This window comes from Oxyura jamaicensis, chromosome 2 (assembly GCF_011077185.1).
Source record: "Oxyura jamaicensis isolate SHBP4307 breed ruddy duck chromosome 2, BPBGC_Ojam_1.0, whole genome shotgun sequence".
NCBI classification, from domain to species: domain Eukaryota; kingdom Metazoa; phylum Chordata; class Aves; order Anseriformes; family Anatidae; genus Oxyura; species Oxyura jamaicensis.
In genome coordinates, this window is record NC_048894.1 from 58,013,357 (window position 1) to 58,033,687 (window position 20,331).

The window sequence follows — 20,331 nt, forward strand, 5'->3', positions numbered from 1 at the left end:
GTCAGATCACAGCTTGTAATGAAGATCCTTGTAATGAATGCTGCCCCGCCTCAGCCGCATTCCTGAAAAGCTGTTACCTAAATATGAAGGCTCCATGAGGGATATAGCTACCTATACTGCTTTGTCTACAGGCTGAAGTATATTAAGTGCTGCAAACAGAAAAAATATGAGCATGAGCAATTTATTTTTGCATGCTATTTTGATTCTGGAAAAGCAGCGTTAGGAAATCTCACATAACAATAGTTCTTCAACTACTGTCTGTTGAAACTGACTGAATAGATCTTTCAGCATCACACTACAGAATATTTACACCATTTTCCATTACAACTGATTGATTTTGTAACTGGGAAAGAAAATAACCCAAGCAGTCTTTTATTTTCACACTGAAAATTTTTAAAGTTAAAGGTTATGTCCCTGCAGCATATTACTTTTCACAGAAGAAAACGTGAGTCGCCTTAGTATTACTCTTGTTTATTACTGACACAGAAAACTTACACACTCAGCTCCACATTTGTCTTATATCATACATTCGGGCAGCAATTCAGGAAGAACATCGTTAGGTGTGGGTTTTGTGTTCCCTGGTGCTTTCTGTTCTATTCGGCCTAAAGAGTTAGGGAGGCTCTGGGGAGGAACTTCATTTACAGTAGACTTACGGCGGTACAGATCTGCTTTGCGCCAAAGCCTAATATAAGTAAGAATCGGGGCTTCTGTTTCAGACAGAATAAAGTATAATTTTTTTTCTCCAGTACTTAATTCCAAGAGGATAGGAACTAAACAAACAAAACCACACACTTCATTTTCATATCCCCATGAAAGGTATTTTCAGGCAGAATCGATTTTGAAGGTTACCAGAATTAAATTAATACAATAAAAGAGAGTGCAGCTTTGCAGCTCAAGAAGGATTTATGATTAGAGGAGACGCAGCGTATCCTTTGTGGCTTTGTTCTCCTTTGTTCTCCACAAATGACAGCTATTGTCCAATCTGTCCTCTTGTACAAGAATGAATGTCAGGCTACAAGCTGATTTACTGTCCGCTTTAGCAAAAAACTATGATTTTGGTACCACAGGGCGGGAAGGGACTATTATTGATTTGTAACATCCTATAGGTTTATGGAGTTTTGTTAGTATGCCAGAAGGGCACCTGTTGTATGTATGGAGGCCTCAGGTGGACTCAACTGTGTCTTTTAACAGAAATTCAGTAACATGTATCATAAAATGGGTTCTTGTAAGAGACATAGTTCCAGCCACATAAGTGGATCACTGTTGCAGAAACCGCCACCTCTGGAGTACCCTAATGATCAGTAGTATCTCATGTCACTGCTTTTTAGTAAATGTTGCTTTTTCCTTCCTTTATTTGTGAAAAAATGAGAGAAATGTAGCTTAGTATCATAAGTGCCCTCTCCCCCCGCTCCCTCTTCACACGCCTGCAAGAACACACAGACGGGTCTTCAATAAGGGCTGTCTTCAATAAGATGTGCTTACCATTTTCATTGGAGTGTCTTCTGCTGGTGTTTATTTTTATCTTGTAAAACAGTTGCTCATATTTGATACTGATAAAACAGTTGCTCGTATTTGAACTGCTTTCCTGCAGTTCTTTTTCTACCATTATCCCTCATGAGGCGCCATTTATGTAAGAAAACAGGTATGGTCAGCAAGGTGTCTGCTGACTGTATATCTGAGGTGTGCTAATCTGTCCTGGAATGTGCTAATGAAACATGCCTGAGATATTACAGTGACGAGCAGAGATGGGTGTGACATCCTAAGAATGCCAGAGCATCTGGTACTTACTTGCTGCCAACACTTAATGCAGACCTAGCATATGCTATTAGGAAATCATCTTTGCACTTGCATTTCATACCTGTAATGCAGTAATTAGACTCTGGAAGTGAGGTATGTATCTCTTTGTCCCTGTTTGCCCAGATGTTTTCTATAACGAGGAATAGGCTCACATGCTTTCAAGGCAGAGCTGATCTTAGGGTAGTCTAGGAGTGCACGGTGGCTTTGGTTATACACACTTACGTGGAGAACCTCAAGTTTTAGACACGTACCCTAGGAAACTGAACAAAAGCAATGGAAAGGTCTAAATGCAATGGTTGGAAAGGATAAGATCCTGCCCTGGCAGAGGAAGAGCAACTCCTTAAGTCAGTGCACTTCAACCAGTGCCAGCTTCCCCCAACTCTAGTGAAATGCATCCTCTACGAAAGAAATTATTTGCAATAGACAGTCCACACAGTGCCATAACAAAGTGATTTTATTGACATTCCTGTATAGTGATATGGTTGAATAGAAAGCACAGCCTGAATATCATGTGACATTTTTCTGTCAATATAAGCAAAATCAGTCCAATAATGAGGACCATTCCTGCCATTGACTTGATGTAGTCTTTAACAAAAACATAACAGACATTTCTGTTAGAGAAATTGGAAGCTGCAGGGAATTTGGCTAATGGTACAATATTTACTATACCTAGTATCTACCATCTACAGGCATCTGTTTTGCTACTAGAACAAAGGAACTACATGACTCACTAGAGAGAAAGTAACAAACCAATCTGTTGGACCTTGTGATAACTGGAAAACCTATCCCAGATTTAGTATATTGCAGACAGTTTTTTTAAATAACAAACACTGAGGTACAGCAAGTATTATAATAAAAAAGCACCGCATTTATTGTAGAAAGATCTGTTGGTCTGCATTTGACTGAAAGTGTTCAATCTTGACTGGGAAGTCCTACTAATACTACTGTGGAGACAGGGCAAATTATTATTATTTCAATAGAAATTAAACATATCTCCAGTCAAATTAATACTTCTGGAATTCAACAGACTATCACAAGATTAATAGCGAAGGATGAGTTTAGCTCCTTCACTGTGCGTAGGTATTTTAGTTTATTTCTTAACTGATTTCCAAATTCAGTATCCGACTGTTTTGAGCTAGAGGTATGTCAACTCCCTGCTACAGTGAACCTAGGACAACAAAACGCAAAACCAACTTCCTCCCCTTGGTTGTCCCTCAGGCTAGAACATGAACTCAAACCTTAGCTACAGTTAATCGGAAAGTTCACGGGCACTTGAGCAAACTGGGTGAAAAATGTCCTCTGTGTCAGACCTGTAAAAAACTCCCGATTTCTCTGTTAGATGTAGTTTGGATCACTTACACCTTGCCTTGTCATAGCCATGGATCTCCCTAGAACATAAAAGTCAAGTTCTGAATATGCACAGCCACATGATCGAAATTGAGTGCTCATGTAATGCACTGCAGACCCAAGTGACATTTGTAAGGTTTAGACCTGATGCAGTCAACAGGAAGGTATGGTTGTTTGTACTGGATCACATCCTGCATAGCGTATGTGCTTGAACAGTCAGTGTGACTACTTCAAGGCGGAAGACCTTAAATTACTCATTTTTATTCTCTTATCTTCAGCTTAATGCCCATATGGCATCAGGATTTCATCAACAGCAATATTCCTTTGTTCCCTCACCATTAATACCATCACAACCATCCCTTTGAGAAAAGTAACAGCCCTCTGAAACCAAACATACAAATTACCAATATTAATTGCTCCTATCAAAGACCGCGATTCAGGAAAGCTGTCGGATTGCCTATTCCCTTTTAAAATCCACTGATGTTGGTGTCATATCTTTATCTAGCCAACACCGTGTGTAAATATAACAGAGGTGAAGGAGATGAACAGATTGCTTTGAATGCTCATTGCTCACGTATTTCAGTGTTAGTCTGCACTATGGAAAATCTTAAAGTCTTTCCTGTGAGAAAAAAAATGAAAACAGAAATTCTGTCGTTAACAGTCTGCGTTTTACAAATGAAAATACAGACCTGGAGAGAACACACATACGAGCAACAACGTTTGGATTGAAAGGTGAACAAGGAAGGCTATATGCCTTGCGTAAGCAGTAATAACAACAAAGGCAATTAATTACATAATGGGCAGGTTAAATAACAGGGCAAGGGAGGCAGGTTCCTCCCGGCGCCTGTTAGCATCATTCTCTCTCACTTACTCCAACATTACAGTGCCACCTGCATGCACAGCTTCCTCTTCATTCCAGACTGGGACTGGATTCAGCCCCCGGTATGAATACAATGGATGGAAGAATGCACTGTGAGGTGGCGAGCTGGATATCCTGGAAGTGATGTCAGTGCTTGAAAACTTACTGGGGCAGGGAGTTTGGGAAGACGGGGATAAAACTGGGATGATACAACACAAGAAAGGCAGAGAGTTGCATGGCATTTTCTTTCTCTTTATGAAATAATTGACTGTCTTCCTCTATTCCTGGTGTAAGATCCAAAATAACCTGCAAGGGCATCTGCATGATCTTGTTACTTTAATGTCATCAGACACCTGCAAAAAGAACCTTTTAACATTACTCCTAGCTTGTGTGCTTGAAGGAAAGCTTTGGACCAAGGATTTTGATGGGAAGTAGCTGGCTATGCTGTATGTTTCCTAGAGCAGGAATGTGCAAGTTGCTTGAGATGGCATTAGCCAGATGTGGCGATGCATGCCACCCCATCTAGCTCTCGGTGTGTGGTGAGTGCCAGAGCATGTCATGAAGAAGAATTTCAGGAGAAAGCCTTCCTTCTTTCAGTCAGTGGGTTTTGATGCTGTCTCTGAAATACAAATATCTTTTATTAAGCTACAAAAAATAGTTTCACCTTTTCTTAACAAAATAGAGTTTTTAAATACTTTAAAAATTTAATTATACAACATTGTAAAGATTGAACTTTTTTTTTAAAAAAATTATTATTTTATTATTATTATTATTTTTACTGCTTTTAACTGTGTTAATGAGACAGCTCTTGATACACTGTTTTCTTTGGCCAAACAGGGACCAACCACTTGGATACTTCTCTGTCTGTTCTTCTAGGGCTGGAAGAAATCCAACACTTGACAGAGTGCAGATAACTTTGTAACATTAACATTACCAGGAATAAAACAGGAACCAGACACCCCTCACTGGATTTGGGGGCCTGGTGGTGAAGAGGCAGAAATTACGTACGCTAGAAGATTTGGTTCACTCTCTCAAGGTTTGACTGACACTGATGTAGTTCATGTGCACATGACAGATCTTCTCAGAAAAAAAGATTTCTGTCTACTGTGCAGTGGGGCTGACTGGACATGTAGAATCGATGCCCGAGAGTTAGTTTGTGGAAAGAACAAGCATTTTTTTGGTGTCTGGTACAATGAAGCTGGTCTGTAGTTGAGATCTCTGTACACAACTGTAATATGAGTACTCAGCATGAATAATAACACAGACTATAAAATAGGTCCTTGGTAAAAGCCATACAATTAATTGCTATAAAACTGGCTGAAATGTTACAGAAATAGAACGAATGGGCCAATTTAGATATCCCAGATATTCTATATATCATTAATAAAAGCTATTGTTTCTGCTTAGAAACATATTTTTGGGTCCATCACTTTCAGATAGCTACTGAACTAAGAATCAAAGCAGGAGAATGATCTAAAATACAGAATGAAGTTTTTCAAGTGCAATGAGTTTCTGTATAGCCACCATTAAAGTAATAATAATAATAATAACAATAATAAATAAATATATAAATAAATAAGTGGGAAAGCAGGGTCCAGTTCTTTCCTCTGGAGCTAAAACTTCTGGGAATAAGATGTGTCAGACATTGAATTGATCTCCTGATTTACAGTTTTCTGAATCACAGCTAACACACAACAGTAACAACACCCACGGAGGTGTGGTTTTTCATGTGAGCTGCTAGACATTATGATGTTACCTTATCACTTACCTTCACTCACCCTTTACATGTCTCTCACTTCCTATTTCACGGATCCTTTAATGTGTTTGGCGTCAGAAGTAAAGATACTTCTTACTTCCTTTTCCCAGTTAAGACAAACACTTTCAATCTGAGATTAGTCTTGGAAAACAAGGGCGGCAAATATTAATAAGTAGAACACAATCAGAGCAGTGAGACTGTAATAACCACAGCAAACGCCATCCAAAGACAAGCCTGCTGTTTTCTTTTCGTTCCCTGGTTTCAGAGTTGGAATGCAAAGTACGTCAAATTGAAGAGGGTTCTGCCTGAAGTGATACGAGATCCATCTTAAGTTTAGTAGTACCTAACACGGCTGGAGGGCCTCTGGGCTTACTCTAGGAGGAAGTACAACAAATTTTTCACAGTATGAGAGTTACAGTCCCCTTCATCCCTGACAAGCACCCCCATTCACTGCAGCTTCTCATTCCATAGACCCTAGACTAAAACCTTCTGTCTTCAGCCACTCTTGAGGTTATGGAGATTTGCACTGAACAAGAAAAGAAAAATGACATAACTGAAAACCACCACCAGCAACCATAGATTAGCCCAGTCTGACAGAAAATAAATGGCTTCTGACACAGGGGATGGGATTGTCTAGACTTCTCATTTGGAAAGGAGCATTTTAAACATCAGAAAACAAAGATCTGGTAAACAGAATCCACGGGTATTCATAAGATTAGAACATTCTTCTTATTTCCCCTTTGCCTTGTCATATACGATACTAAGGTAAGGGAGCCTTGTCTTTATGCTACATAATAAGAGATCCTTCTTTAGAGTGCACAATCTTGTGCTTCTTGTGTGGTAAACATAACAATAGAGATGCCCCTCCCAATATCTCTGAAGTGCAAGTTCTCTCCAGTACTGGCAAGGAACAATCGTAACAATCGCTGTTATGCTTTGCATTGCATTACAGGTTTTTTGTTTTTGTTTTTTAGTTTTTGAAGGTCTTATCTGCACCATGAATCTGGGCCAGTTCCAGCTGATGCAACTGATGTGGATCATGAGTTCGTATATAAAAAATTCAGTTTTGTTCATAGGTGTCTCTCAGATGGACAATATGTACAGGGAAAACAAGGATGGATGAAGATGTATTTGACCAGCTCCTAGTACTGGATTCAACTGTTAAGAAGTAAGATGGGCTGTGGATTGATTTAGCAGATGTGGGCATATAAAAGCTTGGAATGCTTGATGAGTTTTTTTTTTTATTTTTTAATCAACGTAGGTGGAAGTAAACATTTATTAACATTTGGTCAAGTGTAGTGTAACTTGCATTTGTATTTTCATTGTTATTAATGGAGGTATGTAGAGATATACAGAAACCTTGAGACAGTTGTTTTTCTATTGCATACAGACTAGCAGTCCATTGGAAACAGGATGAAAGCATGAAGGTTAGATCTTAGAGAGTGGCAGTTCTTCATGCACAGCTTTTGTCAATCTTGATTTTTTTTTGTTTTCAAAAATAAAAACATGGGAAACCAAGATCAAATGATGTTGGAGAGGAAAGATGACATCAACAGCCAGAGAAACACCAGAAGTGCCTGAACCCCCTCATTCAAGTCCAAAGGTGCTAGTTTCTTCAACAGCTGTCAACAGCTTTTCATACAGCATAGAATATGAGGGGTAAGGTGGAAGATCCAAACGGTTGAAACACGTGTGTGCCCTGGAAAAGGAAAACATGCTACATGTTAAGTTTAATCTAAATAAATACTTGAGGAAACAAGAATTGAGAAAGTAAGTTCCTACTGAGATTCAAGACATTCAAGTTCACTCAAGAGAGATCAAAGAAGTTCTAACATTAAAGTAAAACTCTTTAATTCCCCAAAAGTCTGATGAACTGAAAAACACGTGCACATACACATGGATATTTCAAAAAGAAGATACAAGCTAAGTATCAACATAACTTCATTCTCTGCTACCCCTGCATTAGATGTTGCAGTCATCTGCAGGGATCTTCACAGAGGAAAATGCTGGAGGTCACCGAGGAGCTGGGATTAGGCCCTGACAGAGAAAACTCTACCATAATTTTGGTTGCCTTGAGTTGGCCCCACTGCCACCAAAAAGTGCAACTCAGCTGTACATCCAACATGAGCAACCAGTAAGTTTTGCGCTAGTCGACTGGCGTAATATGATGAATGATATTGACAGAGTGGGTTCAGAATGTGCTTATAATGAGGCAGGGCTGACTGGTAAAAGACCATTCAGCTAACTGAAGAAGAAAGGTTGCTTAAAAATGTTCCTCCCTGTCAGCTGTTGGCCATCTGCTGTAAGCCTGGCCTTTAAATGTAATTTATTTGCAATAGCCAAGGCAAAAGCAAAATATTTTGTGCAGAGCCTGCTGCCAACATGATGACCCTCTTTTCTCCCAGTTCTCTCGTTGTATTTCCCCCAGTTGGCAGCACCTTCAAAGGAAGCCATGGAATGGGCTCCATGCATGCCTCCACCTTGCTGCAGCTTTACTGGTAGCAGCAATTAGACCCAGATGCAGGCCTGACCCTCATATACAAATGTGAGGCAAAGAAACTGTCCCTGCCCCAACAGTTCATCCATTTCCACTGACAGGAAAATGTAGAGCTCATTCATCAAACAGGGAGGGCACAGTTTCATTAAAATTGCTGCATGTTTTTCAGTCTGCCTTGAGTTTAACACGATGATAGAAGTCATTCTGTTCCCTCTTGCTCCCTCTGATAAATTTGAATTGACAAAACCCCGCATATGGAAACATAGCCTCGGTGTCTAATAATGTCTAAGCTTCTGATCCCTAGTATTTTAGAAGCAGTGAAGTTGTTTTACTTCTAGCTTTTCTATCTCATACCTTGGTACAATGTCATTTCTTCAAAAGTGAAGCAGAAAAGCTATACTGGAGAAACTATTTTAAACTCTGGTAGTCATCTCTTAGGCCACCCACAAAGTGGGAAAAACATGATGCTGGTAGCTGGGCTGGCCTGAGACTTGCAGATTCAGAGGGAGAGTTTTATCAGGCACTGATGGTGAATCATTAAAAACAATCAGGCAACTGAAATAGCCAGAGGCACGTAATCTTCACCGCATCATACAACTTCAATTAGGAGAGCTTTTACCATCTTTTTTTCCCTCCTGAATGAAGATTTGCTAGCTGGTTGTTCTCAGAGAGGGTGTACAATAAACACAGAATTTGCACAAATGAGCTGGGAGCACATGAGAGCTAGCAGAAAATGAACATTAGTAAAGCCATTATTTAATATAGTCCTTGAAATTAAATGTGGTAGATGATGTGTATTATCCACAAGTAACCCTGCACTGTTTATTTATCTCAGCAATCTTTGGCAGTGTAAGTTGTTGCTACAACTCATTGCCAACAGGTATCAACCACTGGGAGTTGATTAACTGAAGGATTCTTGCAGTCCATTCAGGACATATTTACTGTAGGTAGGGGAGCGCCATTCAGAGCATTGGCCTTGAGGTGCTCAGCTGCCTGGCTCCAGAACTGGAAGCAGTATAGTCACGATTGCTCAGGAAGGCAGACTGTGGTAATGCCCATTCCCTAAGCCTAAAGTGATGTCTCTGCGTGGTACCTAGCTGAACGAGACTAAACCACCTCAGGCGTTGTTGTCATGCATCTTACTATGTGCTGCAGACATATCCACAACCACTGACTCTGACGTTTACCTTCTTGTAGGCATTCATCTCAACTGATCCACCTCATTTCATATCATTTAAGAAAGCCTTGAAGCGCTGTTGACTTTTAGTCATTGACCTAGTCAAACTCAGAAAAAAATCCGTTCCTTCTCCTGTGACAGGGTTTACTGACATAGGCTCTTCTATAGTAGGGCTCAAGGAATTTATTGTGGAAAGAAACTGTTACAATGACAGGAAGAAAAAGCTAATGTCTAGGAGAAATACTAAAGCATTTTGCCAAGTAACACACTTCTATTTCCCAGTTCAACAACTTCATACAAAAAAAAAATGCATTCATTCCAAAAAGCCCCATCAAATCAAGACAGAAAATTTATTTTCAGGAGTACTATGCAGGTTAGGCTTACACTTTACCTATTTAAGGTTCAAAACACAATATATTGCTGGCTAAAGGACAAAACCTGAGCTCAAATTCTTTCCTATGAAACTAACGTAGATCCACCATAACTCCAATGATGCCAGTGAAGCCCACTCAATCTTACAAGATAATTATGTGCAAAATTATCTGGAATGCATTCTGTGATAGGCCTAACTGGTTCTTTGCTTCAAAGGCAAGAGATAGTGGCTACTTGCTTTACTGAACATGTTCTGCCTTAGCTGAAATAAAAGAGGGGGCTGATCAGGACCACTTCTACTTCACTGTTCCTTCTCTCCTCAGCATTGCTGTGCATAGCCTTTGCCTCTTGCAACTGAAAGCTGAAACCTTTATTTTCCAAACAGGACTGAAGACAAATGGCTCAGTCTCTACTCCGTTATATCACATGGCGTGTGACACCACAGGGGCAATGAAGAGGAAAGGGCATTTTCCATAATATTCAGTGTCGCGCCTTGTCTTCCAAAGGGACAAGTTCTTCCTGAATGGTGTTGATTTCCTACTATTGATCCCAGTGGCAGTGACTACAGTAAGCATAATTCAGGGGACACTTGCTGTTTTCTAGTACTGGGCTTGCAGCACATCTCGGGGTGAAAACATTACATCAGCAATGCAAGAAACAGTCACTGCAATGAGAGAAGTCTTTTTTCCCTTAATTAAGCCTCCATCCATGTAAGCCTGCTGACATTTGAGAGGGTGTTCATGGAGTGAGAGGTCTGGAATAAGAATTAGATTGGTAAGAGCTTTTATGGAAAGGATTCTGGCCTCTCTAGAAAAAATGCAAGATCGTCATACAAACCAGTTCTGACCCTCATATGCCCTCATCCTCCAGTAAGTAAAGCAGTAAATGGATCACTTAAAATTTTGTTCTTCCTGGCAGTCTGTCTTTATTGCTCAAAGCAGTTTTGGTGGTCTAATCTTTAATCTCACTCACTGTTCACAGTGCTATGTTATTTCCTTCTGTTTAAGAATTCTCTCTAAAAAATACTTGTATATTTTTTAAGCTTTCTGCATTTTTCTTTTCTTTGTTACTTTCTTCAACCTGCATGATGACAAGAGTGCACAGCCATTAAGCGTGAACAGAACTCCCTCCTATCTTATTTACAGCTTGAACCTACCAACTAAGGTCTGCAAGATGTGCATGGTGAGCGACATAACCATGTCTGTCAGGCAGAAACTGGGCAGTTCTCCCTTTTCACCTTGCTTTCTTTAGATGACCCTGCAAACCCCTCTGATCAACCTCAGGACCCTCAGGTATCAACTGTTACTCCTTTTGTCTGTAAGAAGGAACACATATGCTGTCTGAGACCACTGCTCAATAGATAGATGTCGACTTGTAGATGGTATTTCTGTTGTATGTGAGAAAAAAAAAAAAAAAAAAGAGGAAAGAGAAGAATGGGAGATAAGGAAGACAGAAGACAGCAAAACACACACATTCAGTCCATTGGGAAAGGAGGAACAAAGGAGAACAAGTTCTTTGTAGTCACACACAATCTTTTTTTAATTGCTACATGGGATTCTGGGGTGATTAAATAGTTGATTATCTAATGGAGAGGGACAGAACTCTCTTACAAAAGATCAGATATTTACTAGCACTAGTAATCTTTATCATACATAACCCGCAGACAGTATGCTGGTAGTATCACGCTGCTGAATGAAAATCTCTTTTGATGAAAGGGTAGTTGCAACTTGGCACTGATGGAGAAAGTGGCCTCATTGCGTCAAGTGTGATTATATAAATCACTGGGATACATGCTGAAGTCCATACTTAATTGACACACAAAGAGAAATAACCTTGGAGCTCACATGAGTTTTGGCCAGGTGTGGAGCACAACCAGAAGCTGGGGCAGTGGCATTTGTAGGCTGAACACTTTGCAGGCTGAGATTTTAAGAGGAGGCTGTTGCCTCCAACAGCTGTATTAGAAAGCACTGCTAGTTCTTTGCATAGGTGTGTTTTGGGTCAGGAGTTCTGCTACCATGATATCAGATGAAGCTATGTTGTTCCTACTTGAAAGCCACTGTCTGTTCAGTAAGGTTGTGGAGGGAACAAAGAAAAGATTTTGCAAAACCACTGCTAAAACTGGTTTAGTGCTGTATATCTACATATCCCAGGAAGAAGAGGCTTTGTGCTTCAGAAGGGGGTGTAGCTGGAAGAATTCTCCATTCACCTCTATTCAATCCACCAGAGAGCATAAAGCAAAGTCAGTTAAAAGAATTAAAATATGTAATTCTTATTTAAGAATAATTTTTTTTTTTTTTTTTTTTTTTAATTAAATGAGGAAAGTAAAAGCCAGCCTTGAAGAACGAGGTCTTGAACCTGTTACCTATTCAGTGTTATTTCACCTGATATGCTCCATCAGTTTGGAAGAAACCATAACTGCACATTTACAGCAACAGAACAGTAAAACTGGCATTCTCTTTGGAGCCTGTTGTAGGGTTATCATCTGGAGGTCTGGTGTTACAGTGGCAATCTTTCTAATGTGTGTGGATTCAAAGTAAGTACAGATAGGAATAATGTGTTTGCTACTGACACACTCTGTAAGTAAACTACTGGTGTGATCTCGCTTATTTGTCTTAAATGAGCATATTACACTGCTGTTACCTGTTCCTGCATGAGAAGAACTGGTACTGATGAACAAGCGCACCAGTAAATTTAGAATGGAATTAAGGGATTCTCAACCTTCCTGAAAAAAAGTCTTGTTTATCCACAGTGCTTTCTAGGTGCTTTGTATTAGTGGTTATTCTTTGAAAAGTATTGCATTTCTGCGATTTACACCTTCTGTGCATGCAACATCTCTGCTGCTAGTGCACCAGTAATGCCTGTCTTAGGTATTACCACATCTTTGCTCACTACAAATAGCAGTTGCATGCTCCATTGCCAAAGCGAAAGAACAAGACGTAAGGCAGAGTTGCCCAACTACTTCAGCCATCTGGAGCAGGAGTAAGAGGATACAAGAGGAGTCCTGGACTCTTCTTATGCAGTTAGAAGTTATCTCAATACTTTGTAAGACACCTGAAAACCCAAGGGCCAGAATAACCTGTCCCCAGGGACCCACCATCTACCTGGATGGCAGGAAATCCAAACGCATCAGCTTTATGCAAGCTTCTCTAACACCTCTCACAGCACTGTGTTTATGGGGGCAGGGCCTAAAAACTAAGGCCAGTAATTAAGCGGTGCAGTCTGTATCTGATCACATGTATGACTAAATCTGATGATTGCTAAGACACACAAGAGAGCTGTTCTTTTTCCTAGGACATTGAAAATGTGGAACAAGGTAACTCTTTCTGTACAATTGTAGGAATTGTTAGAGGTAGAAGGGAATTTGTTGTGGGTTATTTTAAACAGCTAACGTTACGCTCATATTATATCACAGGGGCTAAAGGCCTACAGGATATGACATACGACTTTTTTTAGCCTCTGAGTCTAAGTAAATATGTAAGTAAATCTAAATAAACACGAGCAAACCATAATCAGGCATTTAAAAAAAGTTTAAAATAACATTTGTTTAGTTGCCTAACTAAGGATTTAGAAAGCCTCCAGGTTTAGTCTGTGTGTTTTATGTATTTCTTAACACTGTGTATACTTGGCAGCACCCCATAATTTTATAAAAATACAGGCAGTAATTTACAGCGATCAAGCTGTGTTTATTCCCGTGAGCAAGTGTTGTTTCTCTTTCCCCTGGCTAAAATGAACGCAGGGCTCTGAGACTTCTAAAAGGTGCTAACAACTTTCACCTGGAAAGAGGCCTCTTTCAGGGAGAGCAACAAGTTCAGCGATCAGCAGACAAACACAAAGCTGTTAATGTGAATATCTCGAGGCTAACTGAATTTAGGTCATAAGTAATGCCTAGGTTCACAAAAAAAGTTAAGCAGAGCAGAAAGAGGTCAATTACCTTTTCAAAACTTGATGGGTCAGCCCAGGGCATTTTCTGTGCACATGCCAAGGTCTACCTTCCCCGCTTGCCCCTTCCCATTGTGGGGAGTGACGAGAGCTTATGCCGAAATGCTGTGCAGCCTGTGAGCTCCAGTTGCTGCCTGCCTACAGGCAGGAATGCTTTTTGGTCAGCTCCAAAACCGTTACACAGAACCAGAGTATATATCTGTGCTGCAAAAGGATCAGGCCTATGCAGAGCAAACTGCAGCTCTTAGGCTTTCTTTCCACATTGCTAGCTGAAGCTCAGAGGGCATGAGTCACCTCACTGACCTTACATGTTTCCACCCGTTTTTAAATCTCATTGCCTACATCTAGCTTTCCTGTAGGCTCTAGGTCTCTCTATAGTCTTTGTAGAGTCTTTATGGTCAATGGAAATAAATCAGAACGTACCAGGTGTGATTCAGTCAAGATATCTTAAAAGCCTGTGTTAAGGTGAGATGATTTGTGCCTTAAAAACACTTCCTTCCCTTTTCCTGACTTTACAGGGAGTTCATTTAAGATGTTATCTCAGAACATCTGCTGATGCAGCACCCTTGGTCCAGCTCCTGCATATCCCCATTACATAAACACGGGAAGGCTTGGACTTAAGGCAGTGAGCAGATTTGGACTTCTCCTCTCCAGAGAACTCTGGAGGTCTTCTCAAGTCCATCCTTACAGTATGATTCTGGGTAAAATGGATGGCAAGTGACTAGAAAACTGGATCAGACCCACAGTTAATTGACTGCCTGAATATATCTGCAAGTCTGTGAGAACAGATTTTTGTTGTGTGCCATGAAAGTAGTTAGCCTCCTTTGGACTGCAGCTAAAGTCAAATGATAAGAACCCAAGGGACTCTCTGAAAATGCCTTCTTACCTGGATGGTCTAGAGCCTTTCTGCAAAAGACTTGCCCTGATTCTAGCCAACCCTGGCCAGCAGAGAGTCACCAGAGTAAACTGTGAATGCAGGCTGGTAAGCTGCAAAACATGTCTGGGGGGTTTCAGGGTCTGCTTTGGCTTCCAGTTCATTTCCAGAAGAATAATTTAAATGTGAATAGACATTCCTGGAGAGCTGGAAGAAACCATCCTTTGGAGGGCAAATGTTTGGTAAAAAGCCCACTCAGCAAATTAATCTCAGAGATGAAAAAATGTTCTGTAACCTCAGTGGGGTAGAGTCTTAGGCCGAGACGTTCAAGAAAAGGTGACTCACTTCAGGAGGGAAGGATGGGTGCTGGTCATGGATAAAGTGCTGAAGCAGAACTCAAAGCTCAATGTTATTGCTGGCAGTGCCACAGCTCTCTTGGGTAGCCTTAGTAAGTAAGACTACCCCTTGGTGTCCCAGTTACTTTGTACTTAAAAAGGAAGATGACCCCTCCTTTGGGAAGCACCGTGAAGTCTGTTGGTTCTGTATGACATTATGGCTTATTTGCTTCTAGTTCAGGCTGGCTGAACTCGATGTAACATATTGAGTATTATCACCACACAGTCTGAAGTCCCTCCACTAAGCTTCCTTGTGAAGAAAAAGTGGAACCATCAGAGCAAATGAAGGGATTACTCTTAGGTCTCTGGTCAAAAATCAGAGGTGGATTCTGGCTTTCGTGGCTCTGTAACTTCACAAGTGTTTTAACTAGTATTTTTGAAGTAAAAGGAACAGAATCAGCTGACAAGCTCCTGGTGGTCTAGATCTAATACAGAATCAAAATAAAAGAACTAGGCTTGGATATATGGAAACCTTTACCGTAACCTTTTCCCAGGATTCAAAGTAGTTTAAATTGAGACTGCCAATCAGAAAAACAGCAAAAGAAAAACACTTTTCTCTGAATATAATTACAGTAAAATGTGATAATTGTTTCTTTGCTATTTTAAGATGTCCTTGCTATATTTGTTATCTTTGACTGGCAGAGAGATATAACAAAGTACAGGCTCATCTTTCTCACAGCACTTCTGTTTTTATATCCTAATCAGGACATACCTTGGGAGGGAGGTTATTTTTCCCCACTTCTCTATACAGAAGCGACGAAGTCCATTGCTCCCTCGGAGAGCTGCAAAGCCCTCGTATGGCACACTTGATGTTCCAGTGACAAACTGCAACAACCGGAGTCTCTGCTCATTGTTAAATCTCTCTACTGCTGCCCAGAACCATCGTATTACTATGTGTCCATCGTGGTAACCTAAACCAAGAAGCAAGAGAGAGAAATTAAATTCACACCCTTTAGTGTAACAATGAAATATGTTCTCACAAGCAGATCTCCTACTGAAAAGATCCTGACCTAACAATGTATTTTTTTCTTGATGAGTGGTAGATCATAGCCCTCACCTTGTCCTGGCTCTGGATAGGATAATATGACTAACTCATCTGAAATCCAAAAATCGAAATATGTACATCAGCTTCTTACAAATTCCTTGGCAAGAACTGGGACTACCTGCACGAGGTATAAAAGACCAGTTGTGATACGTCACACAGTTTGAGTCCTAATGACTTGACAATTTCTGGTTCCCAAATGCATTCTCTTCTGGATTGCAATAGTGTCCAACATATGGAGAGGAGCTTGGGGCTGCAAGCTCTTCCCTGGCAAACCTCCCACCAGAGGGGCTCTGTGCCTTGGTTTGTGCTAGTGAAAGCCAGCATAAACCCAGGCTAAATCTGTTTCAATAGCTAAACTAAAAAAAAGGAGGACGAGAATAACTTGGAGGACCAGCTGTACTTGTGGTTAGCTGAGTATTTCAAGGTAACACAAAGGCTGGGCAGTCAGCAGCAAAGACCTAAGCCTTGTATTTCAGGGAACGATAGATAAACCTCAGGGGCTTTCCTTCTGTAATGCAGAACCCATGTATTTCACATTTATCCATCATCCAAGACAGCCTGGATAAATCATGCTCAGCAAAAACAGGCCAAGTATTAGAGGATAAGGGAAAAAATCCAACTTGACATAGATAGGCTGAGGGAATGGTTAAGCAAGACCTGTATTTTGTTGAAGTGTAATTGGGAATAGTGGAATTCAATTCTTGAGCCTCCTTCCCTGCTGAAGCCAAGAGGACTTGTGATATTACTTCACATGGAGGCCAGGAGTTCATTCACAGTCATCTGAGTAAATAACTTTTAGACCTAACGCTACAAATCCTTTTCAGTCCCTAATAGTCAAAGCTCCTGTTAAATCAGTAGGAAGCGAGAATAGGTAAAATCTGGACAGAAGTTACAGAAGCAATTTCAGTATTATTACATCTGTCAATTCAGATCTGAGGTCTTACTTATTTTTTCTCATGAGTTATTCTTCACAAAAAAAAAAAAAAAAATTAAACAGAACAGGCCATTTCCCTCAGGAGGAGGAGAAGGAAAAAAAATGGACCAAGTCTTCCATGTTTTAGACTGAATACATTCAAAATATTAGTAAGCATCAACAGGCAGTTTACCTCCACGATATTCTGTGTTGTTACGCCAGTCATTGAGATCTATTTCTGCAGTGCCAGCTATAACCAGCTCCAGTTCTCTGGCATCAAAAACAGAGACAAGCCTGGAGTCTACAACCTGGAACAAAAAACACTTGTAAGCACAGTTTCAGACTGGAAATAAAGCAAATGCAATGCCTCGTAAACCTAGGGCTCTGATGGCCAGCTCTTTCAGTGCTGGCCATTAAAGTCTGCATGCTGACAGCTAACTTCCACTCCTCTGCTGACAAATCGCTGCTCTCCTTCAGCGAGTCTGCTGATGTTTTCATCTGTAAACAATGACAACACATACAATTTGACCTGAATGAGAGAATGCAAGTAGCAGTACATAGTTTGTGCAGAAAATTCTTCATTGTTACCACTGATTCTGATGAGTGATTTTGATGGTCAGATTACTAGATTAGTAATATGGACAATTTGTTTTGCATTGGCATTTGTTTACAGTCGTGTACAGCGGCCTTAGGTCTTCATCCACTGAAGATGCAGCAGAGGTTCATCTTCTTCATCAGGTTAAACCAAAAGCTACAATTATCTGAAGCATTCACAGGGAGAAAAAGCTAGTGAAACGTCTGGACTGTAAACCGTATGCAGTCACTTTGCCAATCCCTTTCTACAGGACAGGGCTGACAAAGTCTGTGCAGCTACAAAGCCATCGTCACTGGCTTCCACTCCCATGACTGCTCAGAGCAACCACTTATCAGTACTGTTCTGTGTGTTCAGTATCTGCTGTTCTGTTTTCCAGGGTTCCTAGTCTTTCAGTTTATTTCCGTCTGTGAGATAACCCTCAGCTTCTACTCACATAATATAGCTGCCAGGGAAAGATGGATGGTTGAATGTGATTACTAAGGGGTACCAATAGGTGCCTACATGGATGGGTTAGCAAAGCCGTGGGTTTTCATCCAGTCTCGGACAGTCCTTGTAGCAGCTCTGCCACAAGGATGTTCTCAGCTCCAGGTCTTCTGCAGAGATAAGTTAGCAAAATCCAGGGACAAAATGGAGCACCATCCAAGAATACTAGCAGAATATGCGACTGACTGAATCCCAGGAATAAATTTACTGCAACAAGTCCATAAAGATATAGTATGTCACAAGAGCTCCTCACTCAAGTGTACAATTCTTCACACTTGTCTTTTGTTTCACAGCTGGGTACAATCAAGTTTGGACACCACCACATCACCACACCTCTTAGTACCTGAATGGAGAGCAGTGATCTTTCTTAACTATTCATCATAATGCTTTATTGTATTCAGAATATGTGTTTCTTTCCTTTCTCCCTTACTGCTAAACATGCTATCTCCAAGGTCCCTGGCTGCTACAGATTCAGGCATTCCAATTCCATGCCATTTGTGTCTTTTGCTATTTCCTAGGATACTGATGAAGCATATTTCAACCACGGGGTCATCTCATTCGGTTGATGAGTGGAAGACTGTGGTCATTGTTACTTACTTCGTAGAAGCCACGGACCAGGGCCTCTGTTTGCTGAACCACTCCTCGTTCCACTCGCCACTTAACCATTCTCTCAATGTACTCTTTTTTGTTCTTTTCTGTCACTGCTGTATTTGCCCCTCCAGATTTCAACTCTCTCTCTGTCACCTACAGAAAGAAGATGAATATTGAAGATGAATAGTGGGGTAACAATGTATGGATCACATTGTGTTTCAAATTTAAGGGTACTTTGAAAACCTAAGTGAAAAATAAAGAGACTTATTTCTAGTTCTGTCCTAGTTCTGGTCTCTTGTCCATTTGCAGCAGAAAGAAAAGGGATAATGAGGGGCGCCCACCTTCGCCTCCCAACCTTTCCTGCAGAACCTGCAGAGAGTGATTCCAAACCTTTGATTTACTACACATATATCTAGCAAAGTGGGAAATTTCAAGAGGTTACATACAGCTTTCTGATCTCTGTTCCTCCCTCAGCCCTAGCCCTAGACTTATTCCCAGATGAAGTTGGACTGACATGTAGGCTACTCTATACTGTACCAGCAAAGATTGATTCTGAGAGCACCATCAGTAAGCCATGAGCAATGTGCCATTCTGGCCAATCTTTTAATCTCCTCCTCTCCCACTTGCTCCCAAGAGCTGCAGAGAGGATACTGTAACAGGGAGATAACCATGGCAGTTTTCCACTTCCTGCAGGTTACCCAAGCAGTAGTACAGCAACAATAGGATGGAGGCAATCCCAGTATTGGAACAGGCAGGCTGTTTTGCCAACTGGAAGGGGTATCTACTTATGACAGACTCTTCAGCAACAAGCGTTACCCTTGTACCTAATTAAGGTGGGTGTAGTAAAGGTGCTTACTCAGAAATGCCAAAAGCCAAGAAAATTCTCACAAAATGAATACTTCCAATACACTGCCTGACACTGGGCAGTAACCTGCGCAGAGGTTATACAGTCTTTGTGGTGCTCAGAGTTTTGTATCAGCCACCCAAACCTGAGTGTTATAAGCTATCCAGGGGTAAGAAAATGTCAATCAGTATGTAATGTAAATATTTCTTTTAGCCAGATCCATAGAATTTCATTTCATTTCAATAGTTAATTTAGTTGGCTTGGGTTACTAAGGCTTGAGATTGACAAGTGATTTAAGGAATCAATCTACCCAGCAAGCACACAACTCTTCTGTGACAGAAAATAATATTTATCTTGTAATTATTTTCACATTCAATCTAGTGGATTTAAAAGGAAGAATGTTTTGCTCTCCTGTTTTCTGCTCCAGTAACAATGATGTCTAGCATAGACAGTAAGTGAGCTGCATGAATACATATTCACTATTTGTATTATTTATATTATTATCTACTTATTAGCCCAACAGACAGCACACAGAGGATATTTAGTATTTTTGTCACTTTGCTTGAGGGACACGTAGAAAAAATATGAATTATGGAGACACTCAGTGAGTCATCTAATCTGTAGCTTTGTTGGGAAACTGCAAGAACGAGTAAGGTTGGATGTAATGAGTTAGGAATTCTTAGCTGGTTCAGGTTAAATTCCCAAATGTAAATCAGTACAACACCATTACACAAGCAGAACTGCATTATTCAGAGGTTAAACTTCTTGCCCAGCTGCCAGGCTGCACTTTTCAAGACTGTACAGCATTAACATACATCGGTTAACCAACGACATTAACCAACGACTG

At 40.6% G+C, this 20,331-nt stretch overlaps 1 protein-coding gene across 11 annotated transcripts in view; it reads right to left on the minus strand.

Annotated features, from left to right (window-relative positions):
• Positions 1 to 2,233: 2,233 nt before the first annotated feature.
• Positions 2,234 to 20,331, minus strand: part of HECW1 (HECT, C2 and WW domain containing E3 ubiquitin protein ligase 1) — a 265,618-nt gene continuing 247,520 nt past the window's right edge. For 10 of the 11 annotated variants that reach the window (XM_035316511.1, XM_035316510.1, XM_035316515.1 and 7 more), the window contains 4 exons: positions 18,647 to 18,793; positions 17,165 to 17,279; positions 15,726 to 15,924; positions 2,234 to 7,458 (listed from right to left, as the gene is read on the minus strand). In XM_035316511.1, coding sequence (XP_035172402.1) covers positions 7,347 to 7,458; positions 15,726 to 15,924; positions 17,165 to 17,279; positions 18,647 to 18,793 — 573 coding nt within the window. In that variant the 3' untranslated portion in view covers positions 2,234 to 7,346. Of the gene's footprint in view, positions 7,459 to 15,725; positions 15,925 to 17,164; positions 17,280 to 17,999; positions 18,370 to 18,627; positions 18,794 to 20,331 lie in introns of those variants that run through there. The other variant, XM_035316516.1, reaches the window with a different exon arrangement.